A 25,193-nucleotide genomic window follows, 5' to 3' on the forward strand; every position below is an offset into this window, starting at 1 on the left:
AACAAACTCCACACACATTCAGCCAATAAAATGTGCAGGTTTATTACCCAATGACCTAAAATAAACACAGTTATAAAACAAGATAAAAACAAAATAGTTCCCTGTTCAAAGGGTTGACCTTCTCCTAAGATTGCAAATATTCAAACTCCTAGTCAACCAGACCTTCTCTCCTCTAGTAGAAAAATGACAGTACCTTATGCTTATAGCCCCAGAAAACATAACCACTCTACCCCACACTGCACCTCTCAAAATTAAACTCCATTGTATAGACCACTTGTGCTCTATAATAGGTCAAAAACACTCAAAATATTCCCCTAAACTCCTTTGTACACACTACTTCTCTATAGTAGGTCCAGAATACCCAGAAAGCATTCCCCTACAAATAAAAGGGACTTCATCTTGCCCAAAATTGGAGACTTAAACTAGGGGTAGGTGTTGTCATAATGGTTAAGGTCTTTCCCTCACAGATACAAGGTTTGATTCTGACCTCTTCTCATCCAGCCATATCACCTAACATGAGCTACATCATTCACTTTTGCTTATTAGTAACACACTTACTGTATCTCACATGGCTGATTCTATTGCATCATCTTAACGTCTCACTTATACGATCTTTTGTTTAATATAACTTCACACTTGGGCAACAGCTGTAATTATCACACAGACACCTCACTTTCTGCTTCACATTTGTCTTGATTTTTGTAAATAATGTATATTATGCAACTGTAGATATACTACATTTTATTAGCTATAAATTATATTGTACTGATGTATATTTTCATTATACTATGGTTGTCTTTCACTACATGTAATTCTGATTTTCTTTGCATTTTCAGGCCGAGGCTCAACTTCGTCACTTATAATCAGTGCAATAGATCAGTAAACACATTTTAAATAAAGAAAATTTTGCAAATCTAAATACTAGGTTGATAAAAGTTCAAATACAACTTCATGGGGATCTTTAACCTACCATGTTTATTCTGCCATTAAACATATTGCTAATCACAATACCAAAAGGAACAGCCATAAGTCCTATTCAGATTCAAAAGTTGACAGTAATATACTTTGTATAAAGAGATGATTTCTGTTAATGGTATCAATGTTCAAAAATCCACTGACTTTTTTCTTCTAATACACAACATTGGTGGTCTTCTTCTTTCGGCTTTTCCCGGTTAGGGGTCGCCACAGCAGATCATCTGTCCACTCATGATTGGCAGTGGAGTTTTACGGTTTCAAGTTGCCAGCCCGGCGCCCAACCTTCCGCAGAAGGCACACACACACACACTCTCACCTAGGGCCAATTTAGTGTGTCCAATTCACCTACTGCATGTCTTTGGGATGTGGGAGGAAACCGGAGCACCCAGAGGAAACCCAAAACACTGGTCTTCTAATTGTTGTAAATATAAAAAGAACAAAAGAAAAGATTTACATTTAACATTTTCTGACTCTAAAAATACCATGCTGTTCCCATCATATTTTTGAAGCGACATTATGACAGACATATTAGTGCTGGCATAGAGAAACAACTGTTTTATATGCTTAATAAAATATAACCAAGGGCAATGGCAGTTAATAAGCTGTCCTTAAATTGGTCACTAACTTTTTTAAAATGAAACTCCTGCATTATTTTTTGTTCACATTGCAGATAGCATAGTACATCATACATCTTATTTTATCATGATATTCTATCATAAATAATAATACTATTATAAATCTTACTAGGGTTACGGTGAATATACCATCTCATTCTATGAAATATGTTGCATTGTGTTTTTGTAGACTTAGAGAAAGCATATGACAGGGTGCCTAGAGAGGAGTTGTGGTATTGTATGAGGAAGTCAGAAGTGTCAGAAAAGTATGTAAGACTGGTACAGGATATGTACAAGGGTAGTGTGACAGCGGTGAGGTCTGGGGTGGGAGTGATGGATGCGTTTAAGGTGGAGGTGGGGTTACATCAAGGATCAGCGCTGAGCCCTTTCTTATTTGCAATGGTGATGGCAGGTTGACAGACGAGAACAGACAGGAGTCCCCGTGGACTATGATGTTTGCAGATGACATTGTGATCTGTAGTGAGAGTAGGGAACAGGTGGAGGAGACCCTGGAGAGATGGAGATATGCTCTAGAGAGAAGAGGAATGAAGGTCAGCAGGATTAAGACAGAATATATGTGTGTGAATGAGAGGGAGGATAGAGGAATGGTGAGGATGCAAGGAGTAGAGGTGGCAAATGTGGATGAGTTTAAATACTTGGGGGTCAATAGTTCAGAGTAATGGTGAGTGTGGAAGAGAGGTGAAGAAGAGAGTACAGACAGGATGGATTGGGTGGCGAAGAGTGTCAGGAGTGATTTGTGACAGAAGAGTACCTGTAAGAGTGAAAGGGAAGGTCTACAAGAGGGTAGTGAGACCAGCTATGTTATATGGGTTGGAGACAGTGGCATTGACAAAAAGGCAGGAGTTTGAGCTGGACGTGGCAGAATTAAAAATGTTAAGATTTGCAATGGGTGTGATGAGGGTGGACAGGATTAGGAATAAGTATATTAGAGGGTCAGCCCAGGTTGGAAGGTTTGGAGACAAAGCCAGAGAGGCACGATTACGTTGGTTTGGACATGTGCTGAGGAGGGATGCTGAGTATACTGGGAAACATATGCTAAGGATGAAGCTACCAGGTAACAGGAAAAGAGGAAGGCCTAAGATAAGGTTTATGGATGTGGTAAGAGAGGACATGCAGGTGGTTGGTGTGACAGAGCAAGATGCAGAGGATAGGAAGAAATGGCAACAGGTGATCTGCTGTGGCGACCCCTAATGGGAACAGCTGAAAGAAGATGATGATTCTATGAAATACTACAATAGTAGTACCATATTCATATATATATATATATATATATATATATATATATATATATACACACTAGTACCATATTAGTACATAAACTGACACATTACCACCTTAAATATAACGTTTTCAAACTGTAGGATTCATGTTTGCCTCTCACATAATGTTTGGGTTTAAATTGAATGTGTCATCTCTATTAATAACAATGTTGGTTTTATAAAGAATGATGAAGCCATCCTATATGATATCTAAAATTTCTGTTAAATCCTTACTTTATAACAACTTATTAAATATAACTAAAAATAATTGTTAAAACATATAAATATTTTTTTCTAAAATAAGTTTACAATCTAGCTGCTCTTAACTTTAAGACTGGCATAAGGGAGAGGTTATCATTCAAGCCAGGGGCTTCATTCGCTTGCAGGACAACCTGCCAATATGGTTCCCTGTACTCTATTTGCTCTTCCCACATACAATCGCTATTAGTCCATGATGTGGTTTCTATTACATAAAAAAAACTTAGCCTTTTTACAGTCCAAGGAATGTTTGAACAGGGCATTATTCATATTCTGAGTTTTGATGCTATAAAGGTGTTCCTAAGTATGCTTTTTTAGGGTTTGTTCAGTTTTACCTACATAAAATGCCTTACAACGGTCACAAATGGCCAAATACACTAACTCTCTGCTGTGACAACTATTATATTCCTTTGCTTTAATTAGGATATCCCTAACACAATCCGTATTAGTAATATATGCACAGTGTGAATATCTTCCACATTTAGGGTTTATGTCAGGTATTCGAACGCTTAAAATGTCGTACGTTATATGGTCGAGACCATATGCTCGACATTTCAAGTGTTCGAAGGTTGACTTTTAACGATGCTATACTATGCTATCTGCAGTTTGAAATTGTAAGGTGAATACCTTTGTTTATGGTAGTGGCTTGTTTTGTACATTTAATATTACTTTAACAGTATTTAAAAAGTTTATATTTCTGCTTTATATTTTTTCATATTTTTGGAAGATAGTGAAATAGAAGTTTTACAACATGCTTTTATAAGTTAATATAATTCTTTTGTAATGGTAGACTTAGATAAGCAACTGATTTTTGATTTTAAAAATGGAACTGTTTCTTTAAAGTCTTAAATAACGTTAATTAGATTTCCTTTTGGAAAATTATAACTGAGTAGGGAATAGGATCTGAGGAAGTCCCAGTTGGTGGGGACAAAAACATGGTGAAGTAGTTAATGTGTTTTATTTTATATGCTTATTTAGTTACAACAAATCCTGGGTTTTAGAAATCTGTGGTGCTGCCGATTTTAGTACATTTCTAGTGCTATTTATTTATTAGTTGGCTGATGTTCTGGCTCTTCAGCACTGTACTCTGTTATATTTATTTATTTTTTCACATCAAGTTAAACAAGCAGCTTTGATTATTCAATGGGGGCCGTTTAGTATTGATAATGTAAAGGGTCCATTAAAGGGGTCAGATCAGAGTGGGTCTCCTGACAAGCATCCTGTTTTACAAGTTTCCCTCTTTTGATCAAAAGTTGGTGACCCTAAATATCTTTCAGAACTTAATTATTACATTCACACCAGAAACTGCAGCACAGTACAACTGCCACGCCATATATAATAATCCCAACATACTTTATAGTTACTTCTGCAAAAGCATGCAACGTTATTTGCACTATTTTATACATATAAAATTGTATGTTGTTGTTGTGTCTTTCAGTTTTTCCGGATTAGGGATCGCCACAGCGGAACTCCGGTCTGCTAATAATTGGCAGTAGATTTTTACATGCCGAGTTGCCGGCCCTGACACACAACCTTCAACGAAGGTACACCCATTCACGCAAGTCTCCACACAGAGGATGCTCTAGCTGAGAATCGAACAGGACAACGTCTTACTGTGATTGTATGTAATATCAAGAATTTAAATGGCAATTACTGCCATACCTCTTAGCATAAGAAATCTACACAAAGCCAAAATAATGGGAGAACAGGACCAAAAACACAGACAAATGTTAAATGTCATACTTATAAGCTTAGAACGTTACTAGAATAAAAGTTGTGCTACCAATTTGCATTGTAAATGACTAGACAAAAAAGGATCACAGAACTGGCATTTCATTTGTGACTTTACAATTTGCTGTTTTTCTAAATATATGCTTTGTAGCAAAGCAAATTCATAACTACTGAACCAGCATTTTTGACTTCTGTTTCTTTTTCAGCTAGTAGTATACTAGAGTATGTGAGTGCTCGTACATTCATGTACGTGTGTGTGAATATGCAAGTGCACCTACATAGTGTATGTGCATGTATGCAAGTGTGCATACATCATATATGTACATGTATGAGAGTATGCATCTATGCAAGTGGGTCATAGACTTTTCATTTTAATAAAATAACTGGGAAGTTTGCTATAACTTTATGGAAAGATCTGAGAAATCAATTTTTTTTATGGTCGCGAACATACTTCAAAATCTTTACTCCAAATTCCATACATTTTCCTGAAGGGCATGAAGTCTGAAACTCAAATGACTGACATTATTTAGTAAATTCAGTCCTTACAGATTTCCCAGAAAACCCACACATTTTATAAGGAGAACACCAAAAATACTGAGGTAAAAATCTGGACATTCTGTGAAAATCTGAAGATTTGAGAGGTATGATTACCATGTCTTTACACAGTATGGATTTTGCTAGACATTGTACCATTTGTATGGCCTTCTGAAAATAAAGCTGGAACCCTAGTGGAGTTGGAGGGGGCTGCGGGTATACAGCTAAGACTAAGCAAAGTAGCCTAACTTGTAGTTTTAATATTATCAAGGCAATACAAAAACAATGCAGATTTTATTCTGACTTAGTTCACATAACTGTGACTGGAATAAATGGTTCGTTGTACAGAAAAATTACCTGAGTCACATTTGCACTGCTTAAAATAAAGTTTCCATAAAATACAATCCAGGGATTAAGCCGTGACTCTTAAATTTATACTGTCAAGTCCTTAACGTCAGTCTGACATAATTCATTAGGGTGGCCATAAGTAAGAACGAACACGGATTAATCTCAAAAGCAGAACAATGCAGTACAAAAAGTAGATAAAATATTTGATTTGATTTTAGGAGAAGTTTATTTAAATGCCAGCTTTCCTGAAATCTCTGTTTTTTTCCTGTATTTGAATGTGTCTGGAACTTCAAGGATGCTTACTTGTAAGATCATAGAAGCATTTCTTTCTCTATATACCCAAGGTGTTTAAATTGAACCTTTTACATAATAATAAACTAATTCCAAAGGCTATGGCAGATTTAGAACCACATACTATCTGAGAATGAGAAACAGTACTGGTGTTTTGTGTTCAGAGTATCCCATTAGGTCTGAAAGGTGGGGAGTGGAAGGTTCAGTGCTTCCACACCCAACTGTTCAAACAGACTGTAGGAGCTAAGACTGTACAAAAGATTGCATAAAGTACAGTTTTGTACCTACCATAAATGTAGATGTCCGAACTGGATAGCATCTGCAGTCATAACAAATGGGTTGTCCTGTCGTCAGGCAGCCCTTCGGTCGGCCGGATTCCAAAGTCTGGGTCCGGCCGCTGATGTCGCACTTCACCCGACGTCATCTCTGCTGGTCTTCGGGTATAAAGGCATCAGCCAACGCCATTTTCCTCAGTGTTTCTTGCCCCAGATGCCAATTGCCCTCTTGGAAAGCTAAATTTTGGATAAATGCCAATGTTTCCAAAATAGTAGAAGGCAAACACAAAAAATAAGCATGTATGTACATATATACAAACAAATACACCATAAGAGACTCCCCCCCCAGCTAGCTATTAGGAGGGTAAATACCCTAGGAATACCACAGAAGGGAAGGAGGGAGGGTAATCCTGACTGCAGATGCTATCCAGTTCGGACATCTACATTTATGGTAGGTACAAAACTACTATGTCCTTCATGGATGCATCTGCAGTCATAACAAATGGGTAGAATACCATAGCCAAACTAGGGGAGGAGGAATAAAAATTATGGTGTAGTTAGGAACCCTTGCAGTACAGCAGTGGCAAACCCTGCTCGGGATCTAGAGTATAGAGGTAGATTATAATGCTTGGCAAATGTATGCACGGAGGTCCAAGTAGCCGCCTCAATAATGTCCTTGGTTGCCACTCCTCGTAAGAAAGCTGTGGTAGTGGCTGTAGCCCTTGTAGAATGAGGTCTTATGTTCTGTGGAATTGGTTTTCCATGGTAGGAGTAACAGAATCTTATGCAATTTCCTATCCATTTGGAGATTGTCTGTTTGGAAATTGCTTTTCCTTCCCTTCCTGTTGCATAGGCTACAAAAACTGGTCAGTTTTTCTGTTACTTTGGTTCTGTCCAGGTAGTAGCGTAACTGTCTATGTACATCCAAGGTATGCAGCATTCTTTCACCTCTGTTTTGTGGATTGGGAAAGAAGGTAGGTAGGTGGATTGCCTGGTTTAAAGACACTCTGGATACCACCTTAGGCATGAATGTAGGATTAGTTCTCATGGACACCCTATCTTGATGGAAGATTAGGAAGGGTTGCACTGCCATTAAGGCCTGTAGTTCCGAAACCCTCCTTGCTGAAGTAATAGCCAGTAGGAAAGCAGTTTTCCATGACAGGTGTTGTAGATCTGCTGTTGCTGCTGGTTCAAACGGAGGGAGTGTCAACTTTTCTAGTACAAAGTTCAAGTCCCATGCTGGTAATGGTGGTTTCCTAGGAGGTTTTACATTCTTAATCCCTCTGAGGAACTGCCTGAGTAGAGGATGTGAAAAGACAGGAGGATCAAAGCTGTATTCTGCTGAAATAGCTGATGCATGTATCTTGATGGAGGAATAGGACAGGCCTGTATGTAGAAGCTCTGCCAAGTACTCCAGAATGTTAGCAATATCTATGTTCGACACATCTTTTCCTCTTTCAGTACTCCAAATGACGAACCTTTTCCATTTTCCTGCATAGTTCCTTCTTGTTGAAGGTCTGCGGGCTTCAAGGATAATGTCTTTAACCCTTTGGGAAAGGTCTGGGTTAGTTGCTGCTATGTGATGTTCCAGGCAGTCAGTTGCAAGGTTTTTAGGTTGGGATGTATGATGTTGTAGTTGTTCTGAGTTAACATCAGAGGCATCAGTGGTATTGACCACATTTTCTCCCGAGACATGCTCCTCAGCAATGGGTACCAGTGTTGTCTTGGCCAGTTCGGAGCTATCAGAATTATCCTTGGACGTTCCTCTTTGATTTTCAGTAGTACCTTGTGCATCAAGGGAAGAGGTGGAAATGCATATGCTGTCAGGCCTTTCTAGCTGAAGGATAGAGAGTCCACCTTCCATGCAAGTGGGTGGAATGTCCTTGTGCAGATTTTTTTGAGCTGGTGATTGAGTGGGGAAGCGAATAGATCTATTTGTGGCATTCCCCATTTCTTTGTGATGGCCTTGAAGATGTTCGGGTGTAGCATCCATTCGTGAGCATCCGAGGTGGTTCTGCTTAAAATGTCTGCTAGTGTGTTCTCTTTTCCCAGAACAAATATTGCCTGTAACTGGATGTTGTAGCTGAGAGCCAGATTCCAAAGGTCCAAAGTCATTCTGCATAGGGGGTATGAATGAGTGCCTCCCTGTTTGTTGATGTACCACATGACTGTGGTGTTGTCTGTCCTTATCATCAAATGGCCTTCTTTGAGGAATGGTCTGAATTTTTGGATTGCCAGTTTTACTGCCAGCATTTCTTTTTGATTTATGTGCAGGTGCAGCTGGTCCTGAGTCCACAGTCCTTGTACGCATTTGTCCAGCATGTGCGCCCCCCATCCTAGGTCTGAGGCGTCCGTTGTGATGGTTTGGCTTGTTCGAAAGTTGTGGAAGGGTAAGCCTGGGTTTGCCTGGCATGCTTGAGCCCACCATAGGAACTCCTGTTTTAGGCATGGGATTAGTGGTATTTCTGTTTCTAAGCTGTGCCTGTGTTGAGACCATAAATTCTTTAGGTACCACTGTAACTTTCTCATATGCAGTCTGGCATGTGGGACCAAGATTATGCATGATGCCATGAAGCCCAAAGCCTGCAGAGCTTTTCTTGCTGTTAGTTTGGTCTGCTTTGTTAATGCCAAGAAGTAAAGAGGGAGCTCTTTTTGTTTTTCTGCAGTTAGGAATGCCATTTGTTTTACTGTGTCCAATTCCGCGCCCAAGAAAGTTCTTGTTTGGGATGGTATCAGCCTTGACTTTTGTAAATTGACTGTGTATCCCAGGGCTTGTAGCAAGTAAATGACCCTTTGTAAGTCTGTTGTCAGCTTGCTTTTGTTGTCCGCTTGTAACAGGCAGTCGTCCAGGTATGGGTAAATTTGGATTCCCTGTACTCTGCAGTGAGCGATTACTGATGCCAGGCATTTTGTGAATACTCTGGACGCAGTAGATAAGCCAAAGGGCAATGCTGAGAATTGATAATGCTCTGATCCTGCAAGAAATCTGAGGTATCTTCTGCAATTTGGTCGAATGGGGACGTGCAGGTATGCCTCCTTGAGATCTAGAGTTACCAGCCAACACTCCTTGCCCAGCATGGGAAGAAGTTGCTGTAGGGTCAGCATTTTGAATTTTGGGACAATGATGTATGTGTTTAAGATGGACAGGTCGAGAATAGGTCTCCAGTTTTTCTCTTTTCTTGGCACTAGGAAGAGTCTGGAGTAGAATCCTTTGCCCTGTTCTGTTATTGGTACTCTTTCCACAGCTCTCATCTTTGATAATTCCGCTATCTGCTGCAGAGCTTCTATTTTTTTGATTTGGAGGCAGGTTTAGCATTCCTCTTTTTACTGGTAAAGTGTGGAAGTGGAAACGGTAGCCTTGGTCTATGGTTTGCAAAATCCACTTGTCTTTTGTGATGTAGTGCCAATTTTTCGAGAATAAGGCTAACTTTCCGCCTAATGGTGCTGCTATTTGCTCCCTGGTAGGCGGGGTCAGAGCCAAGTCACTGTGATTGTCCTGTTGCAGTGGCAGTGGTTGTGTCTGTGCCTCGGTTATTGCCTTGCCACTGTCGTCCTCTGTAGGCACCTCCTCTGGATTGATTTCTGCCCCTAGAGCGTCTATTCCTGCCCCTTTGAGATCTTGTGGAGTCAGGAAAGGACCAATTTTTGGCAGGCCAGTTCCTGCTAAACCTTGGGGGCTGAACCTGTAAGAAATCCTTAACTGTTTGTACAGATTTTGCCTTTTCTTCCATTTTCTTCATTACCTGCTGTGCAGGTTCCCCAAATATACTGGCCTTATCCATAGGAGCATCTAATAGTTTTGCTTTAACATGATCCGGTAAGACCTGTTCTTTCAACCATGCATGCCTTCTTATCACTGTGCCAGTCATGGCTGATCTAAATGAAGCCTCCAGTGCATCATAGCCACATTTTAAGGAATGGTTACTAACCTGTTGGATGTTATTTACCATTTCTAATACATTTTTCTTATCTAAAGATTCATCAGTGGACAGCTTTTTAATTAACTGATCAAGCATAAACTCTTGGTATTGGATCATGTGAAACTGACAGTTTAAAGCTCTAGCTGAGAGTGTAGCAGAGGTGTAGACTTTTTACCCCATCTCTAAGGACCTGGATTCCCTTTCAGAGGAATAGGGTTTTTTGCTGTGGTCGAGGCTACTGCCTTAGGCCCCTGGGATATAGTTTTGGGGTCTGCAAGTGGGGCCTTGTATAGGTGGTGATGAGTGTCTGGTACCCTGTAAAATCTATCTGGTTTGGCAGGGGCTGGAGGTAAAGAATCAGGTGCAGTGCAGACATCATTAAATGCATCGTCCACAACAGGCAGAACAGGAGGTATAGCTAAGGGCCTGTGTTGTGGTAAGTGCAGAAAAGTCCTAAGCCTTTTTCTTGAATCAGAGAAATCTTGTCCCTGCCATTGGAATTGTTCTCTCATGGCATGTAAGGTTTCCCCAAAGGAGAATTCCTCTGGTGGAGAGGCAGCTGGAATGGATTCTTCAGCATCGGAATCTTCATAATTGGAAAAAGGAGCCTCTGGCTGGTCTGCAATGTCTGAGTCATCCGCAGAATCATCAGAGGACACAGGCTCGGGGGGCTCTGTTCTAGGTCTCTTTTCTGGGGGCTGAGAGGCCCTGTCTGGGTGAGATTGGGATCCCCTAATTAAGGATATTAAATCTTCTGCCAGAGTAAGCATTTGTGAACTAGAAGTGGGCCTGTGTGAGGGGGGTTTAACAGGCACTGATTTAGCAGATTTGGCTGCTTTAGCCCTGGCAAAGGCCTTAATAGACATGGCTGCAGGAGGCCTAGCAGCACCACGTGCTGGGTAGAGACATCCAAAGGAATGGTGTCCGATAAATCACTAGGAACCACATTTGTAGGTAAAATTTCTGAGGCTGATTCAGGTAAGGTAGCAGGAGCCTCAGTAGTTGTCATGGATTCGGCTGAAAATTGACCAGTTTGCTCGGTTTCGGCCGAAAACGAGACACTCGCGGCTTGCTTAACCGTGGTTTCGGCCGAAACCGCGGACCGCGAGTGTCGGTCTTTTTCTTTGCGTTTTTTAACAATTTGGGTAGTCGGAGGATCCGACGGCATAATGTACGCAAAATCTGAGCCGAAAAACTGTTCAGCAAACTCCGACCGACGCCTAAGCGTTCGTCGGTTGAAGGAAGCACAGGCCGAACAGGCTGCTACGTCGTGGTCTGGGCCTAAGCAAGGCAAACAGTAAGAGTGGAAATCTTTATGAGGTATTTGTTTCCCACAAGTTAAACAGTTATTGACTTTTTCTGACATCGGCTGAGGCAAGAAAGAGTCCCCAACGGGTACTTAGCTTTTAGAAGTCTTGAAGTAGTATTCGGTAGTAGTAATCTCTGGATCTGACTGACCGGCACTTGCGAACAGCTTCTGCTTGCGCCACGGCAAGAAAGACTGAGGAAAATGGCGTCGGCTGATGCCTTTATACCCAAAGACCAGCAGAGATGACGTCGGGTGAAGTGCGACATCAGCCGAAGCCGGACCCAGACTTTGGAATCCGGCCGACCGAAGGGCTGCCTGACGACAGGACAACCCATTTGTTATGACTGCAGATGCATCCATGAAGGACATCATATACAGCCATGTCTCCTTGACATTCTTTATTTATGGTGAAAGACCTAGGTTTTTCCTGCTTTAGAATAGGTTTTCATTTGGGGAGTGGTCCTAGCAAGCACAGTCCATTTCACAGTTTTTACTCATTATTTGTATATTCTCTGAAAAGTCTGCAAGATCCATGTAATACTCCTTAGCTTTGCAGCTGGAATTCTGCCTCTGTCCTCCCCTTATCATTTCTTTATAAATGCTGCCAGATCTGCTAATGAAGTGTGACTGACCTGACAACTATTGAATGGTTGTTTCTATATCTTTGAGATCTAGGCAATATGTTTAATAGTACATTTGGTTACGTCCTTTTCGGTTTATATATTTAGCTATGTAATCCTTGTATTAACACAGTGATATATTACATTGTAGTTGTCTCTCTGTGCATACTTTGAAATAAAAGCATTTTGTTTGCATTTCAGTTTACTTGTGCTCTCTGAAACTACACCTTGTAATATAGTTCTGCTACAATAGAACTGCATGTTCCACTCAGGCACTTGCTCTGGTTACTACACACATACCTAAGCGTATTTATAAATGTACGTGAGTTATTTAAATGCTTTGCATACTTCCAGTTCACACCCATATCACCTTATGGCATCCAGAACTTTTGAGGATCTGGCTTCTGTTAACTAAGTAACTTACCAGCTAATAATAAGCAATATTAGAAAGGGCAATGAGTTACTAACAAAATGACAATAAGATTGTTAGTCTAGAATGTCTTGCAGTGGAGAAATTGATCTTTGCCACCAATTATTCAAAGTTTCAAATTTAAGTTCATATTTTCATAACTGAGACACACATGTATTATTGAGGTGCAGTGTGTAAAACACCATCATGGGAGACAGGGCAATTCACTGTCAATGCTGGTTTGTATCAACGTATACTGGAAATATTGCTATTTCTTTGCTAGTAATTATGAAAATAAGCAATATTTCCATATATACTTAATTACTTCAAAAAACAAGTGACTTACAAATTGTTGTAAGACATTAAGTGAAACCTTAGATGGGATTTTTCTGTATTTGTGTAGCTACCCCATCCATGTGTCATGGACTTCCTTTAGATTTAAAGTGGTGCATGTCGAATCTGTCTGTATGAATCCATCCATAAAGCTTAGATGCAATGTGGTGCTCTCACTTTCCTATGAAATTTTTAAAGGGACATGACAGAGGTTACCTTTGTCCTTCTCATACCTCTCAACCTGGAAACATCAAAAAATTTGGACAAGGTCCATGTAAAATAGGTACAAATCTGTATGCTGCTTAACATCTAATTTGCATATATAATTATGTAACCCCACCCACTCCAATGGAATTGTGGGATATCAACTTTCAAACGCAAACTGAAGAACAGACAACCAAAAATATGGCACTAGAGTCCCCTGCAGCCATTCCAATGTCCCATTACCTGGCTATTTCGCCCCATTTACCATAAACACTAACGAGTGCATACTGCTTTACTAATACAATGATTATTTGGATTTTATTTTTACATTTTATATATTGTAGGAGGGACTGATCACCAGAATAAAAGGACTGCATGCATACAAAAACAGAGTGGGAACTGGGAAAGGATATTTCTGAGGAGATAGGAGCCAAGGGAATGAATGGATAAAGTAAAAGAATGGAAAACAAAGGAATTTAAGAGAATATGGGCAAATGCAACAATGAAAGTGGGTGACTGCATTAATAGAAAGAAGCAGTAAGAAAAGATAGCAGAATAAAAAAATAACTGCAGAAGACCAAAGTATGAAAGGAATGGTACAGAGAGAATGGCAGTGTGTAGATGTATAATAAATGTTCAGTGCTATAGAAAAAACAAGGTAAAAGCTTATTACTAAGCAGCAACTAAAGTACATTTATACAAACAACTAACACCAGATGTGTGTTGAGTATGAGTGTGTATATATTCCCCATTGTAACAAAACAATTCTCCAGTCCATAGCCGTTTAGTATTCTTCCCTACTTACCAGCTCATCTGAAACTGCACCTCAGTTGCGTATTTTGTGAAAAACTTTGCTGGTTGTCATTTGCTGCTATAGTGGGGCACATAATACAATAATGCCCTCCCAACCCAGGTTGTGAGTCAGTCTATTTATGCACAACTTCTGCCCACTTACTGCCCTACTCATTTCCTTTTTCATGCAGCCAGTATGTATTTTAAGTAAACCTTTAGCATGTCTGGTTTGTATTTAAAAATACTGATGCCATTTGCAGTTACAGGTCTATACCTATACCGGAGAATCAGATTATGGGTGCGAGTAACTGTGGCAGCATGCTGAGCATTCACTATGCAATCTTTCTCAAAATAAGCAGCAGTACTTGTGAAGGCTTCCCCTAGTGTTTTTCTTCCTCTCATTCAGTCTTCCTCATGTTTCCATGGGTCCCTAGCCTGATGTATTTTATTACAGAAGCTCCATATTGCCTCTTTGATGCCTTCTTTCTCATATCTGTCTGCACTGGCATTCCCTCTCAGCCCTTCTATACTCTAGCTCTGCTTTCTCTTGTGCAGCTTCCATGCTAAAAGCCTTCCCAATTTTTCCCCCATGTACCCATCACTATAATACCAGTCCCATCTCTGCTACTTTAGTTTCTCTCCATTGTTTATCTTTATATGTTGTTCCCTCATAAGTACTTTCAACCATTCCATCTCCTGCCTTCTCTAAAATACATCATATGAAATCTGCCCTTTCCAGGCACATTTAACAGCAGTCCATCATGTGCCTGCCTTTCCTATTTCCTTTATTGAATTCAGCCCCAGCACCTCCCACCTGCAACATACTTTCACCCTTTATTCTTCTTTCTCCACCATTCCAAAACAGAGTTTCAACTTCCACCATTTTTCATCTCCTCCATCTTCCTTCATTTTAACTTACAGCCTCACTAAAGCATGATTCAACAGATATTCCTATCTCCTATTTCCACTTTCTTAACCATACATGTTATTTCCCCTGTAAGAATTTACCTATCTAATCTACCTCCCTGTTTTTCTTCCCATCTAGACAGAGACAGAGAGAGAAACAGAGAGAATATTTCCTCTTTAATTTCTCCATCCTCCTCCATATATCCCCCCATCCCTCATCATTCTCCTATCCTGTCACCGCTTTCTGTGCTTTCCGGGTCTTCTCTGTACTTCCTTATTTTTTTTATCCCACAGGGAATCTACAGTCAGATTGAAATCCCCTCCAATTATTTCAAACTCATCTCTCCTAGCAGTTCTAAATCTTACCTCATGAAATTCCCCGAAGAACTGGGAGAATCATCACTAGGACTGCAAATGTAACAAATCTTTAATTTCTTCCCAAAATTCTCTATTCACGCTATTACCCATTTCCCAGTGGAATTTTTTGGAACATTACAAACTTTTGCTCATAAACTTTTCCTAACCGGAATCATTGCAGTCCATATCCTTCTACCTGTCATGGTACTATATCCATAAATATACCATTGTTTCCCCTGTTTCCCTAACTTCCATGCTTTCTTTTGTTTCACTTTTGTTTAATGAAATAACATCACATCTCTACTTTTTCTATTCAGTCTCTTAATTAACGTTTTCCCTTTTCATTGGATATCCCATTTATCCTGCATTCTAAGTAAGTACTTTCAGCAGTCTCTTCTGTATACCCCCCTTGCCCTCCCCCAGAAAATATTCCTTCTGTAGACTTACCTGTCATCTCCTCTTCCTGAGTTGAATCTATTCAGATTTTTGACACTCCCCGTCTCCTTTCCACACAAGGAGAGTTCTGCCTGCATCCTACATGGAATTATGCTATTCACCATTTATTTGTTCATAACTCCAATTCTCAAAAATGAGTTACTGCACATCAAAGAAGCAAGCCCTCCATCTTTGGCCCCCACTGTTTCACTGCATAAAATAAACTAGCCTGTCACCTACTCCCTGTATGTTGTGCTTCCAGACATCCATGGGTTGTACTGGCAAACCTCAAACAGTAAGGTTGGTGAAGGCCTATAAACAGCACAATTAACAGTCAAACTGGATTAGAAGATCCACACCTGCATGAAGTATAAATGGAAAAATATGTTACATAATGTTTGCAAAGCTGATGAACCCATAAAATGTACTCTTGTCAAGATGCAGTCCAGCATATAACTTGTCTATAGCCCAATGTAAACATGCAATTAACAGTTTCTTACAGAGGTAGGGTCACAGGTCCCTCCTCATTACAACAAGTTAATAAGAGATTCATACTGTTTTCATTAGTTATCGATCAGACAACATATACAATACCACATATTAGTACCCATATTTCACAGTGTATCTTTCAGCAGAGACAAAGGTAACCCATCATAGGTGCACCTTATTAGGATAAACTGTAAGGATGACCACTTTACCCTCCCCCCCTACAAATAACTATATAAATCTTACAAGATTAGATTTATTTCCAGTTTTAGGTGACAGATTTGCCGGTATAGCTAGTTCTGCCCAACCCGGTAAATTATATTTTTGTCCCCAAAAGCTGTTCTGTCACTTTAGCAGTGATAATTGTGCATAAATACAAAAATAAAACTTTAGCAGAGGTAGCTGTGTATAAATAAATAAAATAAAACTTTTGGTTCAGTAAATGTTAATTGTACCACATCAGCAAAATGTCATATATATACATTGCATTTAGAACTGATTTTGCATGGGCATAAAAATTTAAATAAGTCTGACTTGCATTGAATTTACATAAAAAAAATAATGCACTCTTACTGAGCAGCTGAGCCTGAGATGCAATATGCTTGCAATCTTGTCGCATCCACTGTTGCTGTTAACATCATCAGAGGACAAAACAAGCATCCAAACATCAGAAATTCCATTTTGCCTGCATTAAAGTGAGTGCTGCTGTTGATGAACTTCCCTGTAATCGCAAGCGAGATTTCCCGCTCGCATTTGCAGCCAAACCAGCTGGAAATTACAACGTGAGCTCCTTGAGCTCATTTCTGAGTGGCTGGTAGCCCTGACAGAGCTGACGTCATCACGCATGTGATGACGTCAGCTCCGACAGCGCGGTATTTTAAAAACTTAAAAAATAAATGTAAAAAATCGGGAATGAAGGGGTGCCACTCGGGAATCATGGCACCCTTTTATTTGGACCCCAAAACTCGTAAAAACTGGGTAATTCGGTATGGTCCTTCTGTCTGTTCATACTTGTCCTTAAACTGCAGTTACAGAGTACTGAGACAGAACAGGATATTTTAGTTTTATGCAAGTGCAAAGCTTTATATAAGTTCAAATGCAATGTAAATAAAACTCTATTGTTCTGGTTATAGTTTGTGTTATTTTTGTATTTTCAGCAATTATGTTAATTAACATCCACATTTTTGGCCAGTGGTACCTATTTTTCATGGGCCTTTGTCCAGATTTTTGATGTCTCCAGGTTGACAGGTTAAGGTCCACAGTAGCACAGGGAATTATAGCAGCAGTAGGGTGGTATAAAACTTAAGATTTCTATTGCTGTTTTGTTATTTCTACAGGTGGGGAAAATGCAACATTAAAACACTGTTCTTCAGACGTAACACAGGAAGATTTAGGCAATGACAGTGCTATATATTTAAACCCAGAACCATGACTTTGTCTCTGGTAGCAATTAAAAGACACACCACCTGTTTTAACTGAGCTACTCCTAGTCTGCAGGGCCAAATGATCCAGTATAACTTGGAGTGAATATGATGAGGAGAAACATGAATTACTGCCGGGCCTAGAATGATAAATGCTCAGCAAGCACTGTCTGGAGAGAAAGAACAAAATTCAGAGACACAAGTGAAGGTAAAATACACAAAATTTTCTTGTGACCAGCCAGTTCAAGCAGCTCAGATGATTACCAGCAGGAAGCAAAAGGTTGTGAAAGCAGAGACAACACATTCTGGTGGCAACCCTCTTCTATACCAGTCGCACAACTGGAAGTACCAATTAAATACTTGGCCCTGCACTACAGTTACGATCCCTGAAATTATGTTCACCGCGCTTAGGGAAAAACTCATGCCCAATCGTCAATGATCATGCCTGGGTCAAGCTTAGCTTCTAAGCTACAATATCTTTTCAGCTTGATGATTAGACTGAGAACTACTGTTATCAGCAAATTCAGAACTCAAAAAGAAAATTATTCTGAAACTCAAGCAAGCATCACAACCAGTGCTATAAAAGATCCTATTCATTTCAAAGTTCCAGCAAAAAACAGTAAATCCAGATGTAATTTTCAGTCCAAGATCAGGCTTAGAATTAAGCCCAAGAAAGCTCTGTTGAAATGACATTACAGTTTTGTCTTCGACACCCAAAAACTTTAGAAAAATAATGTCAGATACATGCAGCTTTTAAAAGGGGGGGTGGATATCAAAGGTCCACAGACAGTGTGTAAAGCAGTATTAGAATAAGAAAACTGACACTGGCAAAGAGTCAAAATGTTACTGTATTAGACAAATGACTTATTTTTGCCATGGGAAAACAATGCTCACTAGAGACAGGAAAAAAAGCTAAACAAAAAAAACAGGTTTGTGTTAGTGGGAAAATACTAGTACCATTTATATATGTATGCCCCTTGGGTGGTGCCAGCGTAGACAGCAATTCTTAAATGTCTTAATTCAGCAGCCTCTAAATGTCAGTCCATGAGGCACTTATTTAGGACAGTGGTCAGAAAAATAAAAGTGAATATAGAAAATGTATGTTGAAGGGCCAACAGGTCATGGGTGATTTACCATGAGCTTACAATGGGTTCTTCATAAAAGAAAGGCTCAACAAGAAACAAATACAGAGGTAAGCTACACAGCTAAATCAATATAAAATATGCCTGCATTACTAAGTGCAAAAAACAACTTAATTGCCTTGGTTTAACCATACTTCACACAGCATGGCCAATAGTTTAATGAAAAGAGGGACAATAAAGCAATCTTATGTACACAGACTAAGGTAAACTTATTGCACAACTACATGGCCATGACAACGAAGACAGGCCTGTTCTTACAAATTAATTTACCCCGTTTCTTCAGTTTTCAATGCAACAGGACAGAAAATGTGTTTTTTGAAGGCAAGGACTGTCCAACAACCCTCCCCCCCATGTTCCTTAAACATATTTAAACCAAGTCACTCAAGCAGAAAACAGCTACACTCTTGTTGCTTCCCTTGGTCCACATAAACACTGGTTTAGTACAGCAGCAGTGTTTTCATTAGCTTTCTTAAATGGTTATTGAACACTGCCATGATGGACAGCACAATGTGATGGGAGTAATAAGGTTTTTACATACCTTTTCAGTTTTCTACTTATGTTGTTAGTACCACAGCATATGAGTTTACTGTTGATTATTGTCAAGCTAGTACTTGCTTAAAGTGCTGAGATTGCCCGGAAATTCGTCTGACACTTGCTGCTCAATGCAACCTAACAGAGCTTATGTGATCAAGCCTGATACTAACAAGCATGTGTAATGCTGCACACAAGTGCAAACTGTAAAGTGGATAAGTATGTGATGCATTTTGAGTCTATCACTTAGGTTTGTCTTGCTTATAAGTTGAGCAGGCAAAACGAAAAGCGGTGTCTGCATAGTTCCATTCATATGATGAATACTTCCATATTAACAGACTGCTGGTAAACACTATAGGAGAATTACCTGTTCGAACATCTGAATGATTTCCGGTCAAGATGTTGTTTACCAAAGAAAGTTTTCAGTAAACCACACAGTCCAAGGGTAAACATGACTCTGGAGATGGTCACATAAAAATAAGGATGGGGTAACAGAAACTTTTTCTACAATAATTCAGGAAGAGAACAAATGCTTTCTGTCAAATGTACTTGGCTTCTATAAATCACCATACATTCATACACGCTTCCTCTCACTATAAAAAGTTGCATACAGGTATCTCCCCTCTCTTTCCATTAAAACTGTACAACCCTCTTAATGACTTCTGAGCAAGCAGGATGAACAAGAATGTATTGCCATTTTCTGAGGTCTCTATCCCAATTGAATTACAAGCAGAGAATTGCAAAATTTTCTTCTGTTCATAATCTCACAAAAGTGGCACACAAACAGTCACATATAATAATCTTCTAGAGCAATATCTTTATCCAAACAATGTATACAACAAAAAGCAAGCAGGTTATTCTTGGTTACTGCACTTCTGATTTAAAAAAAGGTATTTGCATTACCATATTGCACTTGACATTTTGGTGGCCTGTTACAAGCAATAAAGCTTACCTGGCTGCCACAACGATGCTTTTCTGAACAGAATAGATAGTAAAGCAGTGTGGGACAGACCACTCCTCTGTACTCTCCTCAATCTGCAATTAGAGATTTGATTTAACAGTTATTTTTTTTTCCTTTATCTTCATTTCACATTCTTATAACAGACCTCTACTCAATGGAATAAATTCAAAATGCACACACACACACACAAAAGGGTAAATCAAAATTGACTATAAGACAACAATTATCATACAACTATAAATGCCTAACAATTTTAATCAGAAAACGTTCATGTGATAAAAGAAAATACTTTAATAATTGTCAGTAGGGTTGTGATCTTGCTCAGTTAACAATGGTTTCTGGAAAAAATAATTTTCATTTCATAATTCTTTATAAATGGCAAACAGAATTTCTTTCTTTCTCATATGGGCTTTCTTAAATGTGTCTGTTTAAGCCTGCGTGACTCCATGATGCAGAAGATGAAGCCCCAACTGTGACCCAGAAATGATTAGCAAACTGGGCACTGAAAAAGCCAACTGTGGAAAGTGGGAGTGTGTGTGAGATACCAGCTTATCTACATAGAGGGACCGAAGGAAACTCGACTTGCTGCAGCTTGGAAGGGTGAGCCAGTGCCCTTCCTCATCCTACTCCTCTTTTCTCTCCAGGTTGACCGAATGTTGGGTTACTTCCTGGGCACCTATTTTTGCAGGATGGGTCTTGTCTCTGCATATAGTACTGACTTTCTTAACTTTAAAAGCTTAGACTACATGCTACTAAGGAGAACAGCAAACACCCAAAGGTTCATTATACTGTATCCAACTGTTGAACTAATGGAGTATGCCTCACCCCTGATGTTTTAGGCAATAGAGGCATGGATGTATAATGGGGTGCTGCAAGGAGTTCGCTGTCATACTGGTGATGCTAACCCCTCAAAGTCTATGTACCCATGCTACCAATTCCCCATTCTCTTCTTTACCCTCAAGTCTCCAGTGGGTAGTAGACTTCCAGTACACCCCCATTCATTCCTGCTTTAGACAGACAGTGATAGAGAGAGAGATGTAAATAAGCACTGCCTTCTGATTCTGCTTTCTCTCCCAACACTGTTTCCTCTAGTGCCTGAGCTGCTAGACAAATCCTGAATCATCTGAGCCTCTCCAGTGACATACATGGACAAGGCCTTACTATAGTCAAGGGAACCTAGTTGGATTAGTGGTTGGTAGACTGATAGAATGACAGGGGAGACATGTTTGTTACCATCCCGGGGGACAGTTGATCTTGTAGGCATTCCACACACAATCATTGATGGAGGTCAGGACGTGAGAAGATGGGGGAGTAATCCTAAGAGTGATTAGGGTGGGAACACTGACCGTGTTGCTGTGAGGGTGTTGTGATAAGTCAACATGTCCCTACTGCACACCTTCCATGGATGTAACCAAACAGATCAAAGGGGAAGAAGGAAATAGGGTTGGGCATAAATGGAAAATACCCAAGAAGATGGTGTGATAGACAGACCGCTTCCCCCAGAACATTCTTAGGATCTGCACCTGTCCCTGCCCACATGGAGAAAGCCCAGGGGTGTTTGGAGAAGGCTGGTAAGCCTGTCAATGGATGTGGGTACTGGGGTAGGGTGATGTAGGATGAAGAAAATGAAACAAAGAAATGGATCATCTGTGTTGCAATTAGGATGTCATTCCTCTATGTCGTAGGGTCGACATTTTTTTCCTTTTAGTTTTATAAATTGCCAAAATTGTTGTCTCCTTAACTACAATATCACCTTCTGGATTAAGATAGCTGACCTATCGAGGACAGAAGAGAAATCACTAGTCACGAGAGCCTTTAGCTGGCACCCTGCAGATGCGTTGCAACTGGTGTCCAGCTGTGATGAAGCAGAAATTGGTATTGAGACTGCTATCCCACTGTCAGTCACTGAAAGGCACTGACAAGCAGGGAAGTAGGGAAAAAGACACAAGGTATGGGAATGTGACACCTGACTGATGACAATACATTTGAATCCAAACATTGCAAAATGGTTATGGTGAAAACCACCTTCACTGAACTGTGAATTTCCACTTTCCTCCAATGCATGCAAGTGTAGAGATGGTGCATATATGCAAGTTAGTTGGGTATGAAGAGTTTCACACGTGGGTGCAGGTAAAAACACTTTAAAATTCTGAGTAACTGGTTCATAGTATCAGCACTTTCCAGAGACAGAGTCAGACAAGGCTGAGCAGGAACCTCAACAAAACCTGGGTCCTCATGCCCCACTGCAGTCACTATCACTGAAGTAAAATGTGCAAATCCTTCGTGGTGACCTTTTCTGATAATATCATTGCCAGAATGATCTCCAATATCACACCAGAAAAAGATCATATTCAACACATACTAAATGTGCAAGTCATATTAACAAAGACAGAAAGACAGTAATATCTTCAGTGCAGACAGGAAACTAGCTCCACAATATAGAAGTCCAAAGCTGTGGAAAGTCAGACTATAATTCTTAGAGAACTAATGAGTCAAGTAGCAGTATGAGTTACCAAACCATTTTTTAACAAATCAGGAGAGAAAGGTTGCTGAAAACTGCAAGACAGTAGATGCAATGCCTTTTTGAAGAAGATATCAGCAAAAGGAATGACAACTACAACATATCTCATAATTATGTACACAAAATCAAGAAACGAAATACATGGCAGTGTCACCTTAACAAACGATGATGCAACTTTCACAGTAATAAGACAGAAATTTTAAGTTGTACTTTAAAAGCAAAAAAAAAATTACAATAAATTAGAAAGACAGACAGTTCATTTAATTAATGAAGATATTACTAAAGATGCACTTACAAAAATTCACTGTATACATTCAGGTTGCTAGATAATATTCTCATAGGATTTTAAACAAGCTCCAGGGCAGCAGAGTATAGCAGGTACTACTATTTTTAATAAAGTCACTAAAAGTAATAGTCTACCTGACACACAGAAACTTGTCCTTATAGCTCCCATCTACAAAATAATACCCTACACATTTTCAGACTGATAAGTCTAACATTTAAACTTATACCCCCCGCCCCCCAAAGGACCAATCACAATACCAGCAGATTGCCAGGCACCCAGTATTACTGCTGCACAGGTTAAAACAGCACTATCTATGGCCAAGAATACAGCTTCTATGGGACCTGACAATTATCCCTGGCTGTGTTCTACATGAACTACACAGTGAACTGGCACCTCACCTGTGTGCTCTGTTCAATCACAGCCTCACCTCAGGCTTTGTCCCTACCAAATGGCACACTGCCTCAATCATCCCTCTCCACAAAGGAGGAGCGACTACAGACCCTGGGAACTATCGCCCCATTAGCCTGACGAGTCTGATATGAAAAGGTATGGAATGCATCATCATGGACCTAATAAACAAGGATACAGAGAATCTCCAAACTCTGGATCCCACACAGTTTGGTTTTGTGAAGGGTAGACCATGCCTGCTCAACTTGGTCGACTTCTTTGAGTCAGTCACCAGAGCTGTGGATGAAGGCAAGGTGGTTCCTACAGCCTACCTTGATCTGGCCAAGGTCTTTGATACCATTCCCCACTCAGGAATCATAGAAAAACTCACTAAGCTAGGCATCAACCCCTACATCACTAGGTTGGTTTCAAACTGGCTCACAGATAGAACCCACAGTATGAAAGTGAAACTGCCATCCAGTCACGAGTAAAGTCCCACAGGGTTCGGTCCTGGGTTCTCTCCTGTTTGCTATCTACTTCTCTGAAGTCCAGGCCAACATGAAGGGACTCTGGCTGACAAAGTTTGCAGACAATTGCAAGTTGGGACCTATTATTAACTCCCCAAGTGATGTTGACATCCTACAGAAAGGCCTCACTCAGACCAACGACTGGTGTCAGAACCATGGCCTTAAGCTCAATGCCAAAAAATGTATGGTCATACCTTTTGGGAAAAACCTGGTTCCCATGAATTACCACAGTGATGGTAGTCCACTGAACACAGAAAGCGTTATAAGAGATCTGGGAACACAGGTTGACAGTAACCTCTCTTATGAGCACCACATTGCCACTGTAGTCAGAAAGTCCTTCTACGTGGCACATCTCATTACTAAGGGTTTTTCAGCCAGGAAGAAAGAGATCAGTGTCTCCCTCTAATCTTCCCTCATTATGACAGTCATGGCATGTACCTCACTAGGCACCTGCAACAACTGGAGAGGCCACAAAAGTACCTCACAAAGAGGATCCTAGGCCTTAAACACTTGTCCTATATGGACAGACTCAAAAAGCTGCAACTATTCTCTGCTTCATATCTCCTACTTAGAGGCGATCTCTGCTTGACTTACAAAGCCATGTCTGACCCAGCTCTGTTAGAAATGCTACATCTAAAGAAATCCCAATCCCTCCGAACCACACGCGCCAGAGACCTCAACCTCATTACCACAATCAACAGAACATGCTGGAAGGACAGGTTCATAACCCAGAGACTGCCCATGCTAAGGAATAGACTTCCCATACATGTCAAGCAGAGCACCTCATTGGCCCTCTTCAAGAGAAATCTTGATGAGTGGATGGGAAATATAAAATTCACCCTGGGGCTCACTGCAGCGGCTCTACTCGACAGAGGCACTGGGGAACTAAGGTCGGGTGCCACAATGCCAGGGTAATCCTATGGGCTAGGCTTGTAAAGGCTCCAGGGCCATTAGCCAAGTACACACCTATAAAGTTCTGTAAATGACCATCTCATAAATTAAACACATGCTGGAGACGTAGTTTTATTAGATGAAAATAAGCATGCTTTGCTGAAGGTAGACTCAACGTTCAAGTATTGAATGAGAAAAACTCAGCCACCATTATAAAAGGTTAAATCTATTCACACTGAACATTTTGGTCTGGTAAAGCACTTGGCATTCTTACACATAATGACATTAAAAAGGATGTAATGATGAGACCAGAATTAAATAAATAGTAGTACACTGCATACACAAATGGTTATGTAGTACAAACATGAAACTAGTCAGAGAACTGTCCAAGCAGATAGATATAACACATGGTAGATCACAGAGATCTGCTCTCCTGAGGTAATTTTTAT

General features: G+C 40.1%; 1 protein-coding gene across 1 annotated transcript in view; it reads right to left on the reverse strand.

The window, feature by feature from the left end:
* LOC122801240 (FERM, ARHGEF and pleckstrin domain-containing protein 2-like) overlaps positions 1-25,193 on the reverse strand; it is a 963,231-nt gene that overhangs the window by 201,008 nt on the left and 737,030 nt on the right. The window contains exon 11 of the mRNA XM_044070791.1: positions 20,124-20,206. Within this exon, the coding sequence (XP_043926726.1) occupies positions 20,124-20,206 (83 nt within the window). The remainder of the gene's footprint in view (positions 1-20,123; positions 20,207-25,193) is intronic.

This window comes from Protopterus annectens, chromosome 4.part1, assembly GCF_019279795.1.
Source record: "Protopterus annectens isolate FY-2018-M chromosome 4.part1, PAN1.0, whole genome shotgun sequence".
In the NCBI taxonomy this organism is placed as follows: Eukaryota; Metazoa; Chordata; order Ceratodontiformes; family Protopteridae; genus Protopterus; species Protopterus annectens.